Source organism: Gaeumannomyces tritici (genome assembly GCF_000145635.1).
Source record: "Gaeumannomyces tritici R3-111a-1 unplaced genomic scaffold supercont2.5, whole genome shotgun sequence".
Taxonomy (NCBI): domain Eukaryota; kingdom Fungi; phylum Ascomycota; class Sordariomycetes; order Magnaporthales; family Magnaporthaceae; genus Gaeumannomyces; species Gaeumannomyces tritici.
In genome coordinates, this window is record NW_008804549.1 from 1727066 (window position 1) to 1742984 (window position 15919).

The window sequence follows — 15919 nt, forward strand, 5'->3', positions numbered from 1 at the left end:
CAGAAATACAGAAAATACTACGCGGCGTGTGCTGGCTGGAGGGACGGGACTGCACTGTGCGCCCACCACCGAGGCCCATTGCGGCGCAGCGCCGCCGCCATTGGCCAATGCTCCCTGCATGCAGCGAAACAGGTTCAGGAATCAGGCCCATGGTGACGATCACTCGTGGCATCGTATCGGCTGCCCACCCAACCACAGCGACTGCACTGCACGCACGGCAGCAACGCCGTGCCCTGTTGTCCCGGCTTTCCCCTTTGGCTTCGTTTTTTCTCTCTTATCACCCATCGCCCGATCGCTGTCTTTCTGGTCATGTGCCATCTCTTCCCGCGACGCTAGGAACTGTTTTGTTCTGGTGCCCGCGTTCTGTTGTTGTCTCGTCTTGTTGTCTGCGACAGGCGCCCCCCCTTTTTTTTTTTTGCTGTTTCTTTCTTTCCGCTTTCGTCTGCCACTTGCAGCCCGCCCATCTCGTAATCTAATGTCTGCCGACCACGGGCGATTCTGACCTCCGCGAGGGCCTCGACGACGCACGCCGTCCACGTCACCAGATGTATTGCGGGCTCCAGCGCCATATGCTCATGTCGTGTGGATTGCCAGCCACCGAAGCTTAGAGTGTGTGGCTCAGAGGGGCTCGGAGCGCAGGAGCCCTCCCAACCACGGGCAACGAAGATCGTTCCCTGTTTCGCTCCTATCTACCCGCCCGCCTCCTAGCCATTGTCTCTGTATCGGTCCCGCCCCAAAGAACGAAAGCCGTCCGAGGCTAGGCTAGCCGACCGAGCCGAGGCTATGCTTGCGATGGATCACCCGAAAAGGCACAGGCTATCCGAGAGCCTGCTAGGGTCCCGCTCACACTCGCGAAACACCTCCCTTCCACACCTGGAAACCGCCGTCGAGTGGATCACGCCGTCGCCGTCGGCGTCGCCTCCGAAACTCGGCACGTCCCTGTCTACTCCGACCATCGCGGCGCCCAGGAGGCGTAGCATAATCCGCTCGATCCGCGCCCTGAGCATCACCTCTCCCCCAATTTCCCTATCGCCGCCCGTCGTCGCCGTCTCCGCCCCCGATGCGGGCGAGCTGTCGATCCCCGGCTCGCGCTCGCCTAGGATACTCAGAAAACAGCGGACCGCCTCGGTCGGGAACATCACCAGCCTGCTAGGTCGTAGGGAGTCGTCTAGGTCCGACTTCAACCGCGGCACCTGCTCGCAGGAGACCACCTCGGTCTCCCAGAGCTCGACAAACAGTATCGATGGGAGGATCCAGTGGGATTTGCAGACGGTCAAGGGGGTCTTCAAGATTATACAGGAGCATCAGTTCCGTCGGAATGGGTTCGCATATCTGGTGGTGACGAGCGATTACGTCGTCAAGGTTAAAACGACCGCCGACGTCCGCGGTCTCTTTCCCAGCATCCCGTCTGACGTTGGCCCCGTGGCCTTGCCCGCCGGCGAGCGCTCCTCGAACCCCGAGGTGCTCCAGATGATCCCCATTACCTCGGTGGTGTCGGCATCACGAGCCGAGAGCTCGCGCCCTTATTTCGGCCTGGAGATTTGGTGGAAGTCGGTCCACTCCCTGGCGTCCTTCGGGGCTTGTCAGTTCTTCGCCGAGGATCCGGACCATAGGGACCTCGTGCTCGACAGCGTCCACGAGGCTATCCAGGCCAAGGACGACGCCCACTTTGGCATCCCCCGTGTCGCCTATGAAATCGAGGAGAAGCTGCGCGACATCTGCCGTGGGGAAGAGCCTGGCTACTCCCTGCTGCAGCCCGAGATATTCCCCGTGGGCATCAGACTTGCCGACAATGTCAAGTGGGTCGAGAACGAGTCCTACTACTTTGCCGTCGGTATCAATCTCTGCTACTTTGTCAAGGTGACGCGTCCTTCGGAGAACAAAGCACTCGTTGTGAGCTATGCCAAGTATGGCCTGATGAACCTCGAGTGCGTTCTTGGCTGTTGGAGTCCTCGGGAGGATAGACTTGAGTTGAGATTCCGGTAAGTGTGACACGGTCTCTCTTGGGGGGAATAACTCGCTTGACTTTATCCAGCCCACTGACAAGCAACTGTTTAGGAAACCTCTCGAGACCAACCCCTCATATCTGCACATGTCGAGTCGGTTCTACTACCAGATAATACAGACCCTGCTGAAGGCGGACGAGTTGCTACGGCCTGGTTGGCCAAGCTCTCTGCGAAGGACGCAGCTGTTCAGGATCGACGACCTGCCGCCTCTGGGCGAGAATGAAATCATTGCCATGCCCGACGAGTATGGTAGCATCCACAGAACGCACAAGGCCTTCTGCGCGGCATACGAGTGCGGGCAGGTCGAGTGGGAGATCGGGCTTGATGCCGCGTACGGCCCGGAGCTGCGCATTCTGCCGCCAAAAGGGAAGCTTAGGTACGAGCCGCTCGAGTTGCTCGCCATCATGAGGGCAGCACGGTATAACCACTGTATCGGATCCATCTCATTCCGCGGTGTCAGTCTGGTCCCGCTATGGAACAAGTTTGACAGTGATAAGCCGGCATCGGTTGCGTACATTAACCACGATGGTAAGTGCTCTAAATCACGCAAGCACTATGCGGTGTACCTACATGGGATAACATGAGGCGGACTCTGATCTGACACGGCACTACCACACAGGAACCATGCTAAGCTCTGAGCTGTGCAAGCCAGTCCAAGGAGGCTCGATCCTTGCTCAGGAGATTCACGCCTTGGCCTTTTGTATCCCTTCACTTCGGCAGATGGACTTCACAGACTCGCTGCCTAACCTTCCCAGCCTGCCACACAAGCCTGATGCCCAGGTTCTGGCTCCGATATTGAACCTGCTTGGTGTCGGCTTGACCAACTGCAATCGGATCTTGCTCAGTGGCTGCCCACTCGGGCTTGGCGATGTGGCCTCGCTCCGTAAGCTATCTTCTCTTTGGCAATCAGTTAGGCATGTTGTAATATGACTAACGCCCTTGCCCTGTCCAGTCTCATTTCTCAACCGGGACGGTCTGGAAGACGACGTCCCGCTGCATCTTATCCCAGGTCTGCAGGCATTGGATATGTCCAGGTGCTCCCTGTGTAGTCAGGAGATGTACCTGATAGTTGAGGCGCTGTCGTCACAGGGACATTCGCTGCAGCTTTTGGATATTTCGCACAACACGGGGCGCGTCGCTGCCGATGCCGTTACCCGCTTCGTTGACTCCATGTCCGACCTGCACATTCTCAACTTGGCAGATGCGGTAGTTGGTCCAGAGTATTGCGCCCTATTGCCTTACGAGAGCCTTGTGGCATTCCAGAATATCCAGGAAATCGACATATCAGGATACAAGGTGAGCGAACCCGTTCTCAGTTGAGCAGGACTCAGGGACTGACCATACGGTGTGACATAGTTGTCTATGGATACCGAACGAGCCCTTGTCGGATTCCTCGAGCAAAGAGTAGCTGCTGGGCGACATGCCCAACAGCAGGGCGGCTTCCCCCCAAGGCTCAGGCAGCTGAGGCTGAATGACTGCAGCATAGACGGGTTCCAGGCCGCGCGCATCCTCGGCGCCGTTTCCGGTCTTGAAGGGCTGCACCTGCACCTCGGCTCGAACCCTCTTGAGCGTGGCATCGAGGCTCTCGCATCTGCCATCGCCCTGTGCTCCGAAGGGCGGATCGGGTTGCACATGGACATGGTAGAGTTCCGGCGCGACGAGGCCTACGTGCGGCTCATCCAAGCGATCACCGTGTCCAAGCGGTTCCCGGTCGTGTCGCTGGTGGGCACGGCGCCCACGCCGCTGCCGAGCGCGACGTGCACCAACGCGGCGTGCGACGCGCTCGAGCAGCTGCTGGCGCAGAACCGCTCGATCCGATGGCTCGACCTATCGGGCTACGTCGGTAAGCTCGACGACGGCCAGCTCGGGCGCGGGTTCGGGCGCGCCTTCACAGGGCTGAGCCGCAACACGACTCTGCGGGTTCTCGTGGTGCGCAACCAGAACCTGAGCACCGAGGTTGGCGGCCTGGGCTCGGGCGTGCGCGACAACACAACGCTGCGGCGCCTCGACCTCTCTGGGTCCGAGCTAAACCTGACGTCGCTTCTGTTCATGCGCAAGGCCATCACCGACAATTGCGGCAGCCTGGTGCAGTTCCCGTTCAGCGCTGACCACCAGCAGAGCCTGCTGGACCGGGCCCTGCAGAACATACCTGCGGCGGCCCGGGCCTCGGCGGGCAAGGACCTGAAGCAGGAGGTGCAGGGCGCGGCGGCGGCCATCGAGGCGGTCCTCGCGCGCAACCGCCTCCGGCTGCTGCCGGAGCAGAGCGCCTCCCCCGGGGCGAAGGAGGAGAGCGACGCAGATGATGATGATGACGGCGACTCGGTCGATGGCGAGGCCGGCATGCTCTCGGTCATGCTGGATGGGGAGAAGACGAACGACGACGACGACGCGCAGCTGCTGTTTGGCGTAAAGAGGCGGCGGCGCTGGGACCGGCGCGTCTCGTCGGCCGACTTCCCGGTCGAGCCGCTGATGAGCCCGTACAAGCTCAGTTTCGACATCGGGCTGGGGCTGGGGCTGGGGCTGGGGCTCCCCGGCGACGAGGCCGATCCGGAGTCGAGGAGCTCGTGGGAGAACTGGCACCTGACAGTGCCGGTGCCTTCTTGATGTGTGTGTTGGTTTATGTTTCCTCGGTAGATGTGGATGGATTTTTGTTTTATTTTCGAGGTTTTATTTGTACTCGCGCCTCGTTCCTGGTTACATTTTTCTCTGTTTTGCTTCTTTTCCTTTCAAGTTCCGGACAGATAGACCAAGCCAAGCGCAAGATACCCATCAAAATTAACATTATTTAATACACTTCCGCGGGCAAGGCGCTCCCTCTCTTTGCCCTCACTACCGCCGGGGCATATCACATAGCATGTCCTGGTCCACCAGGTACGACACGGCTGTGCCTTTGGCGCCCGGCCTGCCGTCGAGGGTCTCGATCCAGACCGAGTAGGTGAATTGGCTGTCGGCAGCCTCGACGCGGCGGACGCAGACGCGCAGGGGCTCGTCGGCGTAGAGCGGGGCCAGGTTGCGGTACTGTATGGAGCGGACGGCGGCGCCCATGTGGCCCAGGTGGGCGCGCAGGGCCGAGTGCATGAGCACGAGCGTCAGGGGCCCGTGGACGAGCGGCGCGCGGTGGCCCTCGGCCAGGGCGTGGGCCGGGTCCAGGTGGATCAGGTGCGCGTTGTGGCTGAGGGCGCTGAAGTGGAAGAGCAGGCGGCGCGACGGCGTCATCTCGAAGCTGTAGTCGGGCTTGCGGCGGTGCATGAGCGGCGGCGACGGCGGCGACGTGGTGGTGGTGGTGGTGGTCTCGCCGCTGCCAACCGTTGTCGTTGTCGTTTTCGTTATCGATGGGGGCATCCTCGGCCCCTCGCCAGGCGGGTGGTCGCGCATGAAGACGAGGTTGCGCGTCTCGCTGATGACGGCGGCCCGGGACCCGTCGAAGCCGTACCTCCGGGACAGCGTGACCGTGACCTTGCCGGGCGGGGCGCCGTCGTGCTGCTGCTGCTGCTGCTGCTCCTCCTCCTCTTCTGCCGTGCTCTGCCGCGGCGGCTGCGGCGGCTGGAGCCTCAGCTCGACGTGCTGGACCGACTCGTCGCACCACATGGGCGCCAGCGTGCGGTTGAAGCGCAGGGACCGCTCCCAGCCGCGGGCGTAGGTGACGGAGCCGCCGGCCCACAGGCGGCGCGTGAAGGGCAGGCCGGGCCAGTGGGCCGGGTCGGTGCCGTCCGGGAGCAGCTCCTGGTCCGACAGCTGCGGAGGGAAGTAGACGAGGTGGTGGCCCTGCGGCAGCGGCGTCGGGTCCAGCAGCGACGACGACGACCCGGGCCGGTGGAGCGTCGGCAGCGGCGTCGGCCCGCCCGCCGCGCCTCGCGGCCCCATCAGCGGCGACGCGCCCTCCCGCATCAGGTGCACCGTGGTCCGGCGCGGGATGAGCGTCTCACCGTCACCGTCGTCGCTGCTGCTGCTGCCGCCGCCGCCGTTGGCCGCTGCTGCTGCTGCTGCTGACGCCGCTGCCGTGCGGCGGCCCAGCCAGCCGCGAAAGTGGGACGGGCGAGCGTCCCGGGGCAGGAAGTCGTCGAGGGCCAGGTCCAGGAGGCTGGTCGGGGTCGGGGAGAGGTAGTCCCAGGTGCGGCGCCGGGGCCGGTTCATCATCTCGAGGCGCAGCTGCGACTCGTAGTAGGCGTCCTTCCACTCGGTCGGGTTGCCCGGGTGCGCGAACTGGCTGTCGTTGTCCCGGCCCTGCCCACCCTCGTTGGAGCCCTTCAACTTCTGGTCGTGGCTTTGGTAGCCGGCATGCACCCGTCGTCTGAGGACATGTGCGGGGGCGACGGCGGCGGCCAGTGACCTCGGCCTCAGCCTCAGCCTCGGCCTGGCCGTCTTGAGCTGCTGCATTGTGGCGGTTCAGGGACGATGAGGGAGATGACCTAGCAGTTCAGACGTGCTGTGCTGAATTCGTGGAGTACCTGTGCTATCCATTGGTGTCGTGTCGAGCCCCAATCACGTTTGAGGCTGCCAAATCCAGCGGGCGAGGTTAATTGGTTGTTACCTTCTTCTCCGTAAAATACAGGCGGTGCAACGCTGAACCCCAACGCTCAGCGTGCAAGTCATCAACGCTGCTGGGCCTATTGGCCGCAGCCCGTGCCAACCAGAGGCCATCGTTGGTTGCAATTCGTGCCCGACATCGGGAGCCAATATGAAAAAAAAAAACCCCCTTTATGAGACCAAGACGAGTCGCAACAGAAGCATTGACCCGGCTTTGTTTTCCCCTTTTTCTTCACACTAGTAGCAGCAAATCCTTTCCAGTATGGCATCGACTGGAACATCAAACGACACGCCCTTGGCCCAGGACAAGACGGTCGTGTCGTTCCTGGGACCGCTCGCATCGTATTCCCACCAAGTATGTGTAGTTCCTCTGTGTGCGGGGTTTTGAGTAGCAGAAATTCACCACTCACTTACACTCCCAAAGGCCACAACCGCTCTCTTCCCAGGCCAGGGCTGGGACCTGGCTCCTGTCCCAACCATCAGAGGCATGTACAGACATCTTGACAGGTGACACATCCATGCAAATAAGGAAGGGAGAGACTCCGATGTTCGCAGTAGCCAAGGCTTCCACTTACACCGTCAAAACAACCACAACAAAACAAAGGCGTCTTCGATGCCGTCCAGGCCGGAACCGCCACATACGGCGTCGTCCCCTTTGAGAACTCGACCCACGGCGTCGTGACCTTTACGCTCGACTGCCTCGGCGACCGCGCCGCCGAGTACGCCGGCGTCAGCGTCTGCGCCGAGCACTACCTGGACGTGCACCACTTTCTCCTCGGCCGGCTCGACCCTAGCAGCACCACCACCACCACCGCCGCCGCCACAACAACCGCCACTGAAAAGAGAGAGCGCGGCAAGCCCCTGGCCAGCCTCGCGCACGTGCGCCACGTCTACTCGCACCCGCAGGCCTTTGGCCAGACGTCGCGCTTCGCGGCCGCCTACCTGAGCCACGCCGAGCTGACCGACGTGAGCTCGACCAGCCGCGCCGCCGAGCTGGCCGCCGCCGACACCGAGGGCGCCAGCGCCGCCATCGCCAGCGAGGCCGCCGCGGCGCCCAACGGGCTCGACGTCCTGGCCGCCTGCATCGAGGACCGCGAGGACAACACGACGCGGTTCCTCGTCATCCGCAAGGGCGACGACGACGCTACTGGTGCTGGCCCTTCTTCATCTGCTCCTCCTTCTGTTACTGCTGCTGCTACTGCTACTGCTAGTACCACATGTCCTCCTCCCCCTCCCCCTCCGCCACCCCAACAAAACATCCCTCCTCCGCCCGGAACGTCCAAGTCCCTCGTCTCCTTCACCGTGCCCCACCGCTCGCCCGGCTCGCTGGCCGACGTGCTGCAGTGCTTCCGCCGCGCGGGGCTCAACCTGACCAGCATCAACAGCCTCCCGAGCCTGATCCGGCCCTTCCAGTACCTCTTCTTTGTCGAGTTCGAGGTCGAGGCGGCCGCAGACGCGCGGGAAAAGGTCGCCGCCGTGCTCGCCGACGTCCGGCGCGTCGCCCACGGCTCGAGGTGGCTCGGCAGCTGGGAGAGCCGCCGGTGAGCGGGTTGGTCCTTATTTCCGCCGCATTTGTAGAAATGCTATGGGAAAGGGGGGGAAATGGACGCATGCAGAGAGTGGGAGGGTGTATACACAAAATACACAATCAATATTTGACACCAATGCCAGAGCTGACCCAGTCAGGGAGCCATGTCCATTGTATCTTGACCCTGCGTATTCAGGGAGTCGCCTACAATGGCCGATAAAATGCCGTCAAGGCCAGACCATAAAACCCTTCCTTCAAGAAAAGAACCCCTAGGATAGACTCGCCCATACAAAGACGCAGCCTCGTCTCGCTTCCGCTCTCTCCCTCTCTCTCTAGGTTCCTTTAACTACCTGGACAAGTGCCTCGTGGTACAAAGTCCCTCCAAGAAGTCCCCCTTGATGCTCCTAGCCCCCCGTTCGTACGATGCCTCCTCGCACCTTGCTCCCCCCCGAGAACCGAACCACCACCGATCAGGCCTTGCGCATGACTGACGTTAAGCCTCTTGGTTTTCTTTTGGATCTTGTTTTCTGAGTGGGTTGCAGCAGGCCTTTGGAGGTGCTCGCTCATCTAACACCGACACCATTTTATTAATAAAACATGCAAAACCAAAGCAAAAGAAACGCCATTTTCTACATTCCCTAGTGCAGAGAGGGCTCCCCGCGGAAGGCCTAAGCTCACCTCACAATCATTCTTCTTTCTCCTCTCGAAAGAAAACTCAAGAAGCCGTCATCATAGCGCGAAGCGGGCTCGGGCGCGCGACCTGGTGACCCCCGTTGAGGCTTGGGCTGAACGGGAAACCCTTCTTCACTCGCCGCTCCGCGGGCGACAACTTGGCCGCCCGCTGCTCGATGACCGCCTGCTCGGGCTCGGCTACTCGAGTCGAGGATCCCTCGTTGTCAACGAGGGATTCAGTCTGTCAATCTGCCATCACCTTGTCAGTCTCAGTTCTTCCGGAGTCTTGTCGAATCTCTGCCTTACCATCGTAATAGTCGTCGTCGTCGTCAACTTCAGCCAACTGTTCAAAGTTGACCTTGTATCGCAGAAGGCCTCCGATGCCGCCGAAGCCCTTGACGAACTGGTTGCCCTCGGTCGAACGGTCCGAGACGAACTCCAGCGTCGTGCCAAAGTCCTTGTAGTGCTCAGCGATCCATTCGAGGAAGGACTCCTGCGATACAATCTCCATCTCCTGGCCCGTCTCTTTGTCGAGGAATTGGTCCCTGCTGGCCGTCTCCTGGGCCTTGGTGGAGTGGATGATGTGCTCGGTGCCGCTGCTGTCCTTGAGAGTCCAGCGGTTCATCTCGAGGTTTTCAAACACGATCAGGATCTCGACGGCGCCAAGCTCCAGCGCCTTGAGGGTGTCTTCCATGCCATAGCACACGCGGCCCGTGTCCTGGCTGATCTCCTCAAAGTACTTGCCGATCAGCTTCTTCTCCTGGATGAACTTGACGTTACCAAGCGTCTCGGCCGACAGCTCGATGGCTTGGTTGAAGCCGTTCTCGCCTCCGTAAGAGACGTCGACGACCTTGATGACCTTGGTGGCCAGGCGGTTGTCAAACATGTCGGACGCGTTCAGATCGTTCTTGAAGTCGGCAGAACCGGCCAGGATGATGCCGGCCACGTTGACCTTGTCGGCAGTGATGAAGTTCTGTACTGCCAGCTCGGCGACCTTGCGCACGTAGTTGTGGCGCTTCTCCTCACGCAGACGCGCGAAACGCAGGGCCGACTGACCACCACGGCCGTGCTTCTTGGGGAGGTCGACCGAGAACTTCTGGACGATGTCGCGGGTGTTGCCGCTTAGAGTGCCGAAGAGAGCACCGTTTCCGTCCATGATGATGAAGCCAAACTTCTGGTCCGATTCGAGCAGCTCGGCGAGGGCCTCGGTGTGGAACTTGTTGTCGCAGAGGTACAGCGAGGTGTTGATGGGCTTGAACGGCTCAAAGTCGATGTTGACCTTGCGCTCCTTGCCCTCCGACGTCAAGATTTCACCACAGTACACGACCAGGCCGTTGGGCGGAACCTTGTTGTAGAGCTTCAGCCTCTGCTGCGTCGACGTGATGGCCGACAGCACCGACTGTCGGTTGACACGGGACTTGATGTTGGATGCGGTGCCCTGAAGCGAGTGTCAGCAAGTGGGGCAGGGGATCGGGTCGGCTCGGCCGACGGCATCTCGGACAGGGCGGGGAGCCTTCTCCGGCCACGTACGTATTCTTCAGCCAACATCTTGGCGGCGCGCGACACCTGGTCCTTCGGGCTGCGCTCGCGCGGGTTAGCAGAGCCGAGACGTGCGAAGTCGGCGAGGGCGGGCGCAGCGGGCGGGGGCGGGGAGGAGAGGCCACATACGGATGATCAGGGAGATCATGCTGGTGCCGTTACCGCGGGCGGCCTCGAGGCGCTTGATGAGCTTCTTCACCTTCCATATCTCGATCTGATGGATGCGGCGGGCTTTGTCAGTCCGGAGATCTGGGTCGGGGGAGCTGGGCGCGGCTACTGCGACGTGGCTGGGCCGCTGTGGGAGCGACGGGCAAGGGCACGAGGCTTACGTTCTTCTCCGCCTCGTTTCCCTGAGGGTCGCTCATCTTGACAGGCTTCTCCCGCTGGAACTAGTCCCGGGCGCGTGCGTTGCTGGTCTCAAAATGCACGCAATGAGGGAGCGTCGAACTCCTCGCAAGTCGCAGAACCGGCAGTGACAGTAATGAGAAAGAATAAACAAAGAAAAACGGGCAGCGCACAAAGTCAGGCGGCTGGAGTGTGCCTGGATTTTTTGTGGTGGGGTTTTGAAGGAGGGGGGAGAGGAGTTGGGAGTGGCTGCAAGTTTGTGCTTTGTGCCTCGCTGTCGCTCGCTGCAGGTCGTGCCGTCAACTCTGAGCCGCAAAAAGCCCGCAGTGGCAGCAGAAATCGGCGAGGCTAATTGGTTGGGGCGAGTCATTCTTACCCACGGCTCCAGCCTTCAGCACCTGATTCTCAACCACCTTGGCTCACCGCCCTAGGTAGGAATACCTAGGTGGGAAAATAGGGGACTAGACGAACGGGATCCGCAAAACCGGGCAAGTGACGCAAGAGGGACTAGAAGCTGCAAGTATGACATTAGCACGACAGGCAAAGAAAAGTCTGCACTTTAATAAGCCGCTGTCCAACAGCATCTTGGAGGTCGCCTGCCCAATTTGGTATGTCCTTTCCTGTTTCCGATATCATTTCTGTATATACTCTATGCCCTGTTTCTAATGTGATTTCGTGTGTCTTAAGCCTTGTTTCACTCTTCTGTGGTATCCTGACTGTTGTTCCCAAGTACCTGTGCTGTTGTCAGAGCCCGTGCTCCCTGTTAGCATGTGAATTGGCCCAAGTATTCCTGTTTCTATCAGCGACCCACCCCCAGAATATCTAGCGGGTCGTCGGCAAGGTTACCCAAGACTGCCAGGCGGGAGCCGCCCGTTCCCAAGCCCGTCATCGATTGAACTGCGCGTACCACCCCAACAGGCACAGCTCTCCGGATCTCAGCGCGTTAGATCCGAACGTTGTCCGCAAGGAGCAAGAGGGGCTTTTGGAACCGGACAAAGCATCAAACAGCAACCGAAATAGAGAACCCCCCTAACTTCCCCCACTACCCGCACCGCAAGATACCCCTCCCCCTTAAAAATGTCGTCCTCGGTCCCTCTCCAGGTGGCCGAGACGGTGCAGACCGCTCACATCAACCGCCACCCGTCGGCCAGCCATGACCTCAACCCCTCGACTGCCGCTGACAAGCTCGAGCCCGTGACCCTACACGAAAAGCCCGATGGCGGCGGCGATGTGGACAGCCTAGACGACGAGGCCGAAGACGTGCGGGGCGATGATGATGATGAGGAGGAGGAGGAGGAGGACATACCCTACGACGTCCTGAGGCCGCTGCCGCGCCGGCAAGCCCACCAGATGCCCCCGCTTCCGGACCTGCGCTTCGAGCAGAGCTACCTCCGAAGCATAGCAAAGGCCGACACGTGGTGGAAGGTGGCCTGGATCACGGCCCGAGACCAGGTCCGTTTGGAATCCCCCCATCCTTTCTCTTCCCGGAAAGTTGATGGGATCGGAGAGGGCAGGCACGGTGCTAACTTTGCTGGCTCTGTCGTCCAGGTCATGATGCCCCTGGCGCAGGGCGTGCTGTACAACCTCGCGATAGGCGGATGGCAGTACTGGAACAAGAACGCGCAACTGCACGGCAGTTCGTCCGGGGCCAAGCTGAGGCGCTGGTGGTACGGCGTCAACAACTGGATCATCCCGCCAGAGAAGTCCAGGACCACCGCCGTCAGGCCGTCCTATGCGCGGCAATGGAGGTAGGCGCGTCTGTCCTGGGGACAGTCAGTAGCGCAGCGCATCAAATGAAACAAATATTAAGGCTTGTGTGCGCGGCAGTGATTTCCGAGAAGAGGCTTGCGCATATTGGGTGCATGTGAAAGACGAGTTCACTCGCGTCGTAGTGAAAACGATACACCGTTGACTTCCTATTCATCAGACTATCGGGGTATGAATTTCGTTCTTCAGAAGGGATCGTCGCCAACAAAATTATGTAGCGCGTTGCTACTCTATCACAGCCTCTATGCCGGCCATATCGTGACCCCTTATCACCCCTCATTGGCGAAGTCAAAAGTTCCTTGCTTCACCTTTGTTCCAATGCAAATTGCCAACGCCTCGTCATAGACAAGTCCCTTTCATGACATTCGGGGAAATAATAAGAAAGGAAGAGGAAGCGAGGATTTCAACACCAAAACTCCATCGACAGATAATTGCCCTTTGGCAGAGAAGACGGAAGCTAGAGACAGGTAGTAGTAGGGGGAAGGGAAAATCAGAAGAAAAAAAAGGCATGAGAATGGGTGAAAATACCATGAACAGTGCTGGTAACTAACACCGAGAATCGGGGGCTGTATGTCTTGGTGAACAGCCAGGCACATATCCTGTGGATGGATTGTCTCACATGTAATGGGGTTGGATATGAGAGCCCCTCAGGTGGTGGGGACACGCTGTCGGTGGCTTTCCAGAACAGTGAATGTCCTCATCTCAGATATCGACAGATCGCCGGGTATGCTGCGACTTCTCCGGGCTTCCTCTAAAAGCCAGAGAGGTCGTGGGCAGGGCGTTGTGCGTAGTCTTAGTCTCGCTCTCCGTCTCGGGAGTGACGGGCTTGATCGAAACTGAGATCTCCTCTTCAGTGTGTACCGGAGAGCCGAGAGTCGCGCGGAAGGCCGTTCCGTCAGGAGTGCCGGGTTCGGCGCGTCCCGCACTGCGCTCGGAGCTGCTGCTCGGACTGGCAAGCGCGGCACCACTACTCCTGGTTGCCCTAGAGTACTTGCCAGTTTTGCCGTCCAACACGACTTTGACGGGGAGTTTGACGACTAGCGACGTATCGGGGCCCTGGTCGTCATCGTCAACCATGTTGGCGTCGTCCGCTTCAAACTCCTCGTCGACCTCTTCCTCACTCTCGTCAGGAACGTGCTCATCTTCCTCGTCACCGCCAAAGTCGGGCTCGCTCTCTTCATCCTCGGCATCCGAGTCGTACGAGTCGGCGTCCCCGCCCTTCTTCTTCTTCGACACAGGCGCCCAGCCGTTCATGCCGTGATTTACAGCAGCAGATCGGAGCGGTCGACCTCCACGACCTGTGGCCGACTTGGGCTCATCATCCCTCATCTCCGAGTCTTCGCGAACGCTATTGCTGGCGCTCGTGCCGCCACCGTTGTTGCTCCGTGTCTCGACGTTCAAGCGACTAGGAGCGCGCACCTGGCGGCCGCTGGCGGTGGTGACAGGACCAGCAGGCTCGGCCGGAGTATGTGTGCCTGTGTTGCGTGTTGATCTCCGCGTCGCGGTGGAGTCGCTGTTGAACTCGTAGTCCTCCTCGTCATCGTAGGTGTACTTGGCGCGCTTGCCCCGCGTGCGGCCCTCGTACAGCGAGAAGCCGGGATCGGGCCGCTTGAACTGCTGCTTGCGTTGAAGTCGATACTCGCGGCGCCTCAGCTTCTTTGAGGGGGTTAGCATTGCTACAACTACTAGGCGGGCTGGAGTGAGAATGGGGAGGTGAATTTACCTCAAGTGATTCCTCAAAGTGGGGGATCTGCTCTTGGAGCTTCTGGCCCAGCTTCCGGGCCTTAGGGGCACCGTCGGCCGTGAGAAGTTTTCCCGTCAGGGCATGGACCTCCTCGATGCTGCCGGCAACGCTCCACCAGGTACGCTGGAAACCAGCAGGGTTGCTCTCGCGGTATATGCGGAACGAAGTGTACTCGGGGCCTTCGACCAAGAAGTAGCGCCGTTTGTCACTGTCGGAACCGAGAGGCTGGACGGAGAGTGGCTGATTGAGATCGTCTTCCTGGCGCTTGTTCTTGTACGCGTTGTCGATGATGTCCTTGACCGTCTTGGAGGACTGCATCGTCCACAGGATCAAGGTGCGGAGGATATCGAGCTGGAAGCAAAGTACTGAGATCAGGAACAGTTCCGTGTAAGAAATTTCGAGACGAATTGGCAAGGTAGGGTATCAGGACAGCGGAGACGAATGGAATCAGAGTACGCACCCGTTGAGTCGGAGTCATCGAGTTGAACGTCGTGCCGCCGGCGAGGGGATTGGCGCCGCCCCAGGAGCCCGGCCAAGAGGCCTCGTGAGTCTTGATTGCATCCTCGAGAGCCCGGTTGTAGTGTCCTGGCCTGTTTTTCGATTGGGACGAAGGTAAGTAGACGGCTCGGTGGATCAGAAGCGCTGTATGGGATGTGGTGTGGGCAGGGGAAAGGGATGGAGGGGGCATGTACTTGACTTCTTGCTGGCGATTGAGAAGAAGCTTCAGAATGGCGCACAGGAAGGCCTCGACACGATCTCCGGGTACAGAATCGACAATTTCGCGCTCCAGCTCTTGTGGTCCAAACGTGGTGAGGGTTTTGGAGAAGACGTCGTTGAATTTGTTGCGGAACATGACGATGAACTGGTTGGGCGCGCCGCGTCTCGTCAGCAAAACCCCAGTTCGCACTCACCCGCCACCCACTCTGTGCTCCAGGAGCTGCCACCAAAGTGCACAACCCCCTCCGCTTCGCACGCGATATTTCGCGTCACAATGACTTCTCCACGCGACAAGCTGCGAAATGAACTCACGGCAATATCTGGATTGTCCGCCAAGACGTATTCGTGCGCGGGAGATGGCGCCCGTTTGGGTGGCGGTGGCGACGCCGACTTGGCGGCCGCGACGGCCTGCTTCTTGGGCACCTTGTGGAAGAACTTCAGGATGCCATCCTGCTTCTTCAATTGCACCTCGCAGTCGTCCTCGGGCGGCGGGGGCGAGAGCGAATCGACCGAGGAAAGGTCCGAAGAGTCGTCGTCTGCCATGGTGGATGATCCAGGTGTTGTGCTGTCGACTTTCTGGCGGTGCGCGGTGGCGGCAGGCTGCTGTGTTGTTTTTGTCGAGTCGGGCCTGGGCTTGGCTGCCGTCAAGGGTCAGGCAGGGCGGGTGGAGGAGGTGAGGTTCAGATACGACAAGCAGAGCCGGCGAGAGTTCGAGGAGCTCCGCGCCCAAATTTGACCACGCACTAAAACCCACTTTGCTCTGGGAGCCGCACGCCCGCTCATGCCTCCTCGGGAGGGGGCCGAGTCTGTGTGATAGGCTGGAATGATAACCTATGTTGATATATACTTGGTCGTACGCTTGGGAGCAGCGCCGCCACAGCCTAGGTCGGCGGCAGGCCACCGCCCCAGTCCCTTTCCTCCTTGGGGCGCCCTTGGGACAGTGCCAGCGAAGTGCAGCACCACCGGCCATGCCCAACCCGCTTGCCCCATGCCTACATGTATTCCCTCCGAAATCGATGCAGTCCTCGCCACCATCGCCGCTCCGAAGCCATCTCCGCCGTCTCTTCATCTTGC

At 60.1% G+C, this 15919-nt stretch overlaps 6 protein-coding genes across 6 annotated transcripts; 3 read left to right on the top strand and 3 right to left on the bottom strand.

Moving 5' to 3' along the window:
• Window positions 1-135: 135 nt before the first annotated feature.
• Window positions 136-4845, top strand: GGTG_09565 (hypothetical protein). Its single transcript, XM_009227416.1, has 5 exons — window positions 136-1982; window positions 2059-2534; window positions 2626-2889; window positions 2959-3302; window positions 3363-4845. Exons 1-5 carry the CDS (start codon window positions 784-786, stop codon window positions 4608-4610), a joined length of 3531 nt encoding a protein of 1176 aa, XP_009225680.1. The 5' UTR covers window positions 136-783; the 3' UTR covers window positions 4611-4845.
• GGTG_09566 (hypothetical protein) lies at window positions 4615-6533 on the bottom strand. The gene has a single exon (XM_009227417.1). It carries the CDS (start codon window positions 6381-6383, stop codon window positions 4836-4838), a length of 1548 nt encoding a protein of 515 aa, XP_009225681.1. The 5' UTR covers window positions 6384-6533; the 3' UTR covers window positions 4615-4835.
• Window positions 6534-6694: 161 nt separating this feature from the next.
• GGTG_09567 (hypothetical protein) lies at window positions 6695-8377 on the top strand. The gene is made up of 3 exons (XM_009227418.1): window positions 6695-6888; window positions 6958-7018; window positions 7138-8377. Exons 1-3 carry the CDS (start codon window positions 6796-6798, stop codon window positions 8076-8078), a joined length of 1095 nt encoding a protein of 364 aa, XP_009225682.1. The 5' UTR covers window positions 6695-6795; the 3' UTR covers window positions 8079-8377.
• GGTG_09568 (eukaryotic peptide chain release factor subunit 1) lies at window positions 8158-11047 on the bottom strand. The gene is made up of 6 exons (XM_009227419.1): window positions 10602-11047; window positions 10402-10486; window positions 10264-10312; window positions 9040-10171; window positions 8740-8982; window positions 8158-8628 (listed from the first exon to the last, which is right to left on the bottom strand). The coding sequence occupies exons 3-5, from the start codon at window positions 10279-10281 to the stop codon at window positions 8978-8980; spliced, it is 1155 nt and encodes a 384-aa protein (XP_009225683.1). The 5' UTR covers window positions 10282-10312; window positions 10402-10486; window positions 10602-11047; the 3' UTR covers window positions 8158-8628; window positions 8740-8977.
• A 122-nt stretch (window positions 11048-11169) lies between these two features.
• Window positions 11170-12443, top strand: GGTG_09569 (hypothetical protein). Its single transcript, XM_009227420.1, has 2 exons — window positions 11170-12069; window positions 12166-12443. The coding sequence occupies exons 1-2, from the start codon at window positions 11695-11697 to the stop codon at window positions 12367-12369; spliced, it is 579 nt and encodes a 192-aa protein (XP_009225684.1). The 5' UTR covers window positions 11170-11694; the 3' UTR covers window positions 12370-12443.
• GGTG_09570 (hypothetical protein) lies at window positions 12431-15681 on the bottom strand. The gene is made up of 5 exons (XM_009227421.1): window positions 15158-15681; window positions 14821-14990; window positions 14589-14718; window positions 14108-14479; window positions 12431-14040 (listed from the first exon to the last, which is right to left on the bottom strand). The coding sequence occupies exons 1-5, from the start codon at window positions 15386-15388 to the stop codon at window positions 13087-13089; spliced, it is 1857 nt and encodes a 618-aa protein (XP_009225685.1). The 5' UTR covers window positions 15389-15681; the 3' UTR covers window positions 12431-13086.
• Window positions 15682-15919: the final 238 nt, after the last annotated feature.

Bases quoted from the DNA above. Each gene is read 5' to 3' on its own strand.
- GGTG_09566 (XM_009227417.1), bottom strand. From the start codon at position 6,383: ATGCAGCAGCTCAAGACGGCCAGGCCGAGGCTGAGGCTGAGGCCGAGG.
- GGTG_09569 (XM_009227420.1), top strand. From the start codon at position 11,695: ATGTCGTCCTCGGTCCCTCTCCAGGTGGCCGAGACGGTGCAGACCGCT. The intron at 12,070-12,165 runs GTCCGTTTGGAA...TCTGTCGTCCAG, and splicing joins GGATCACGGCCCGAGACCAG to GTCATGATGCCCCTGGCGCA.
- GGTG_09565 (XM_009227416.1), top strand. From the start codon at position 784: ATGCTTGCGATGGATCACCCGAAAAGGCACAGGCTATCCGAGAGCCTG. The intron at 1,983-2,058 runs GTAAGTGTGACA...GCAACTGTTTAG, and splicing joins AGACTTGAGTTGAGATTCCG to GAAACCTCTCGAGACCAACC. The intron at 2,535-2,625 runs GTAAGTGCTCTA...ACTACCACACAG, and splicing joins TGCGTACATTAACCACGATG to GAACCATGCTAAGCTCTGAG.
- GGTG_09570 (XM_009227421.1), bottom strand. From the start codon at position 15,388: ATGGCAGACGACGACTCTTCGGACCTTTCCTCGGTCGATTCGCTCTCG. The intron at 14,991-15,157 runs GTGAGTTCATTT...GCGCCCAACCAG, and splicing joins CGGACAATCCAGATATTGCC to TTCATCGTCATGTTCCGCAA. The intron at 14,719-14,820 runs GTACATGCCCCC...ATCGAAAAACAG, and splicing joins AATCGCCAGCAAGAAGTCAA to GCCAGGACACTACAACCGGG.
- GGTG_09567 (XM_009227418.1), top strand. From the start codon at position 6,796: ATGGCATCGACTGGAACATCAAACGACACGCCCTTGGCCCAGGACAAG. The intron at 6,889-6,957 runs GTATGTGTAGTT...ACACTCCCAAAG, and splicing joins TCGCATCGTATTCCCACCAA to GCCACAACCGCTCTCTTCCC. The intron at 7,019-7,137 runs GCATGTACAGAC...AACAAAACAAAG, and splicing joins TCCTGTCCCAACCATCAGAG to GCGTCTTCGATGCCGTCCAG.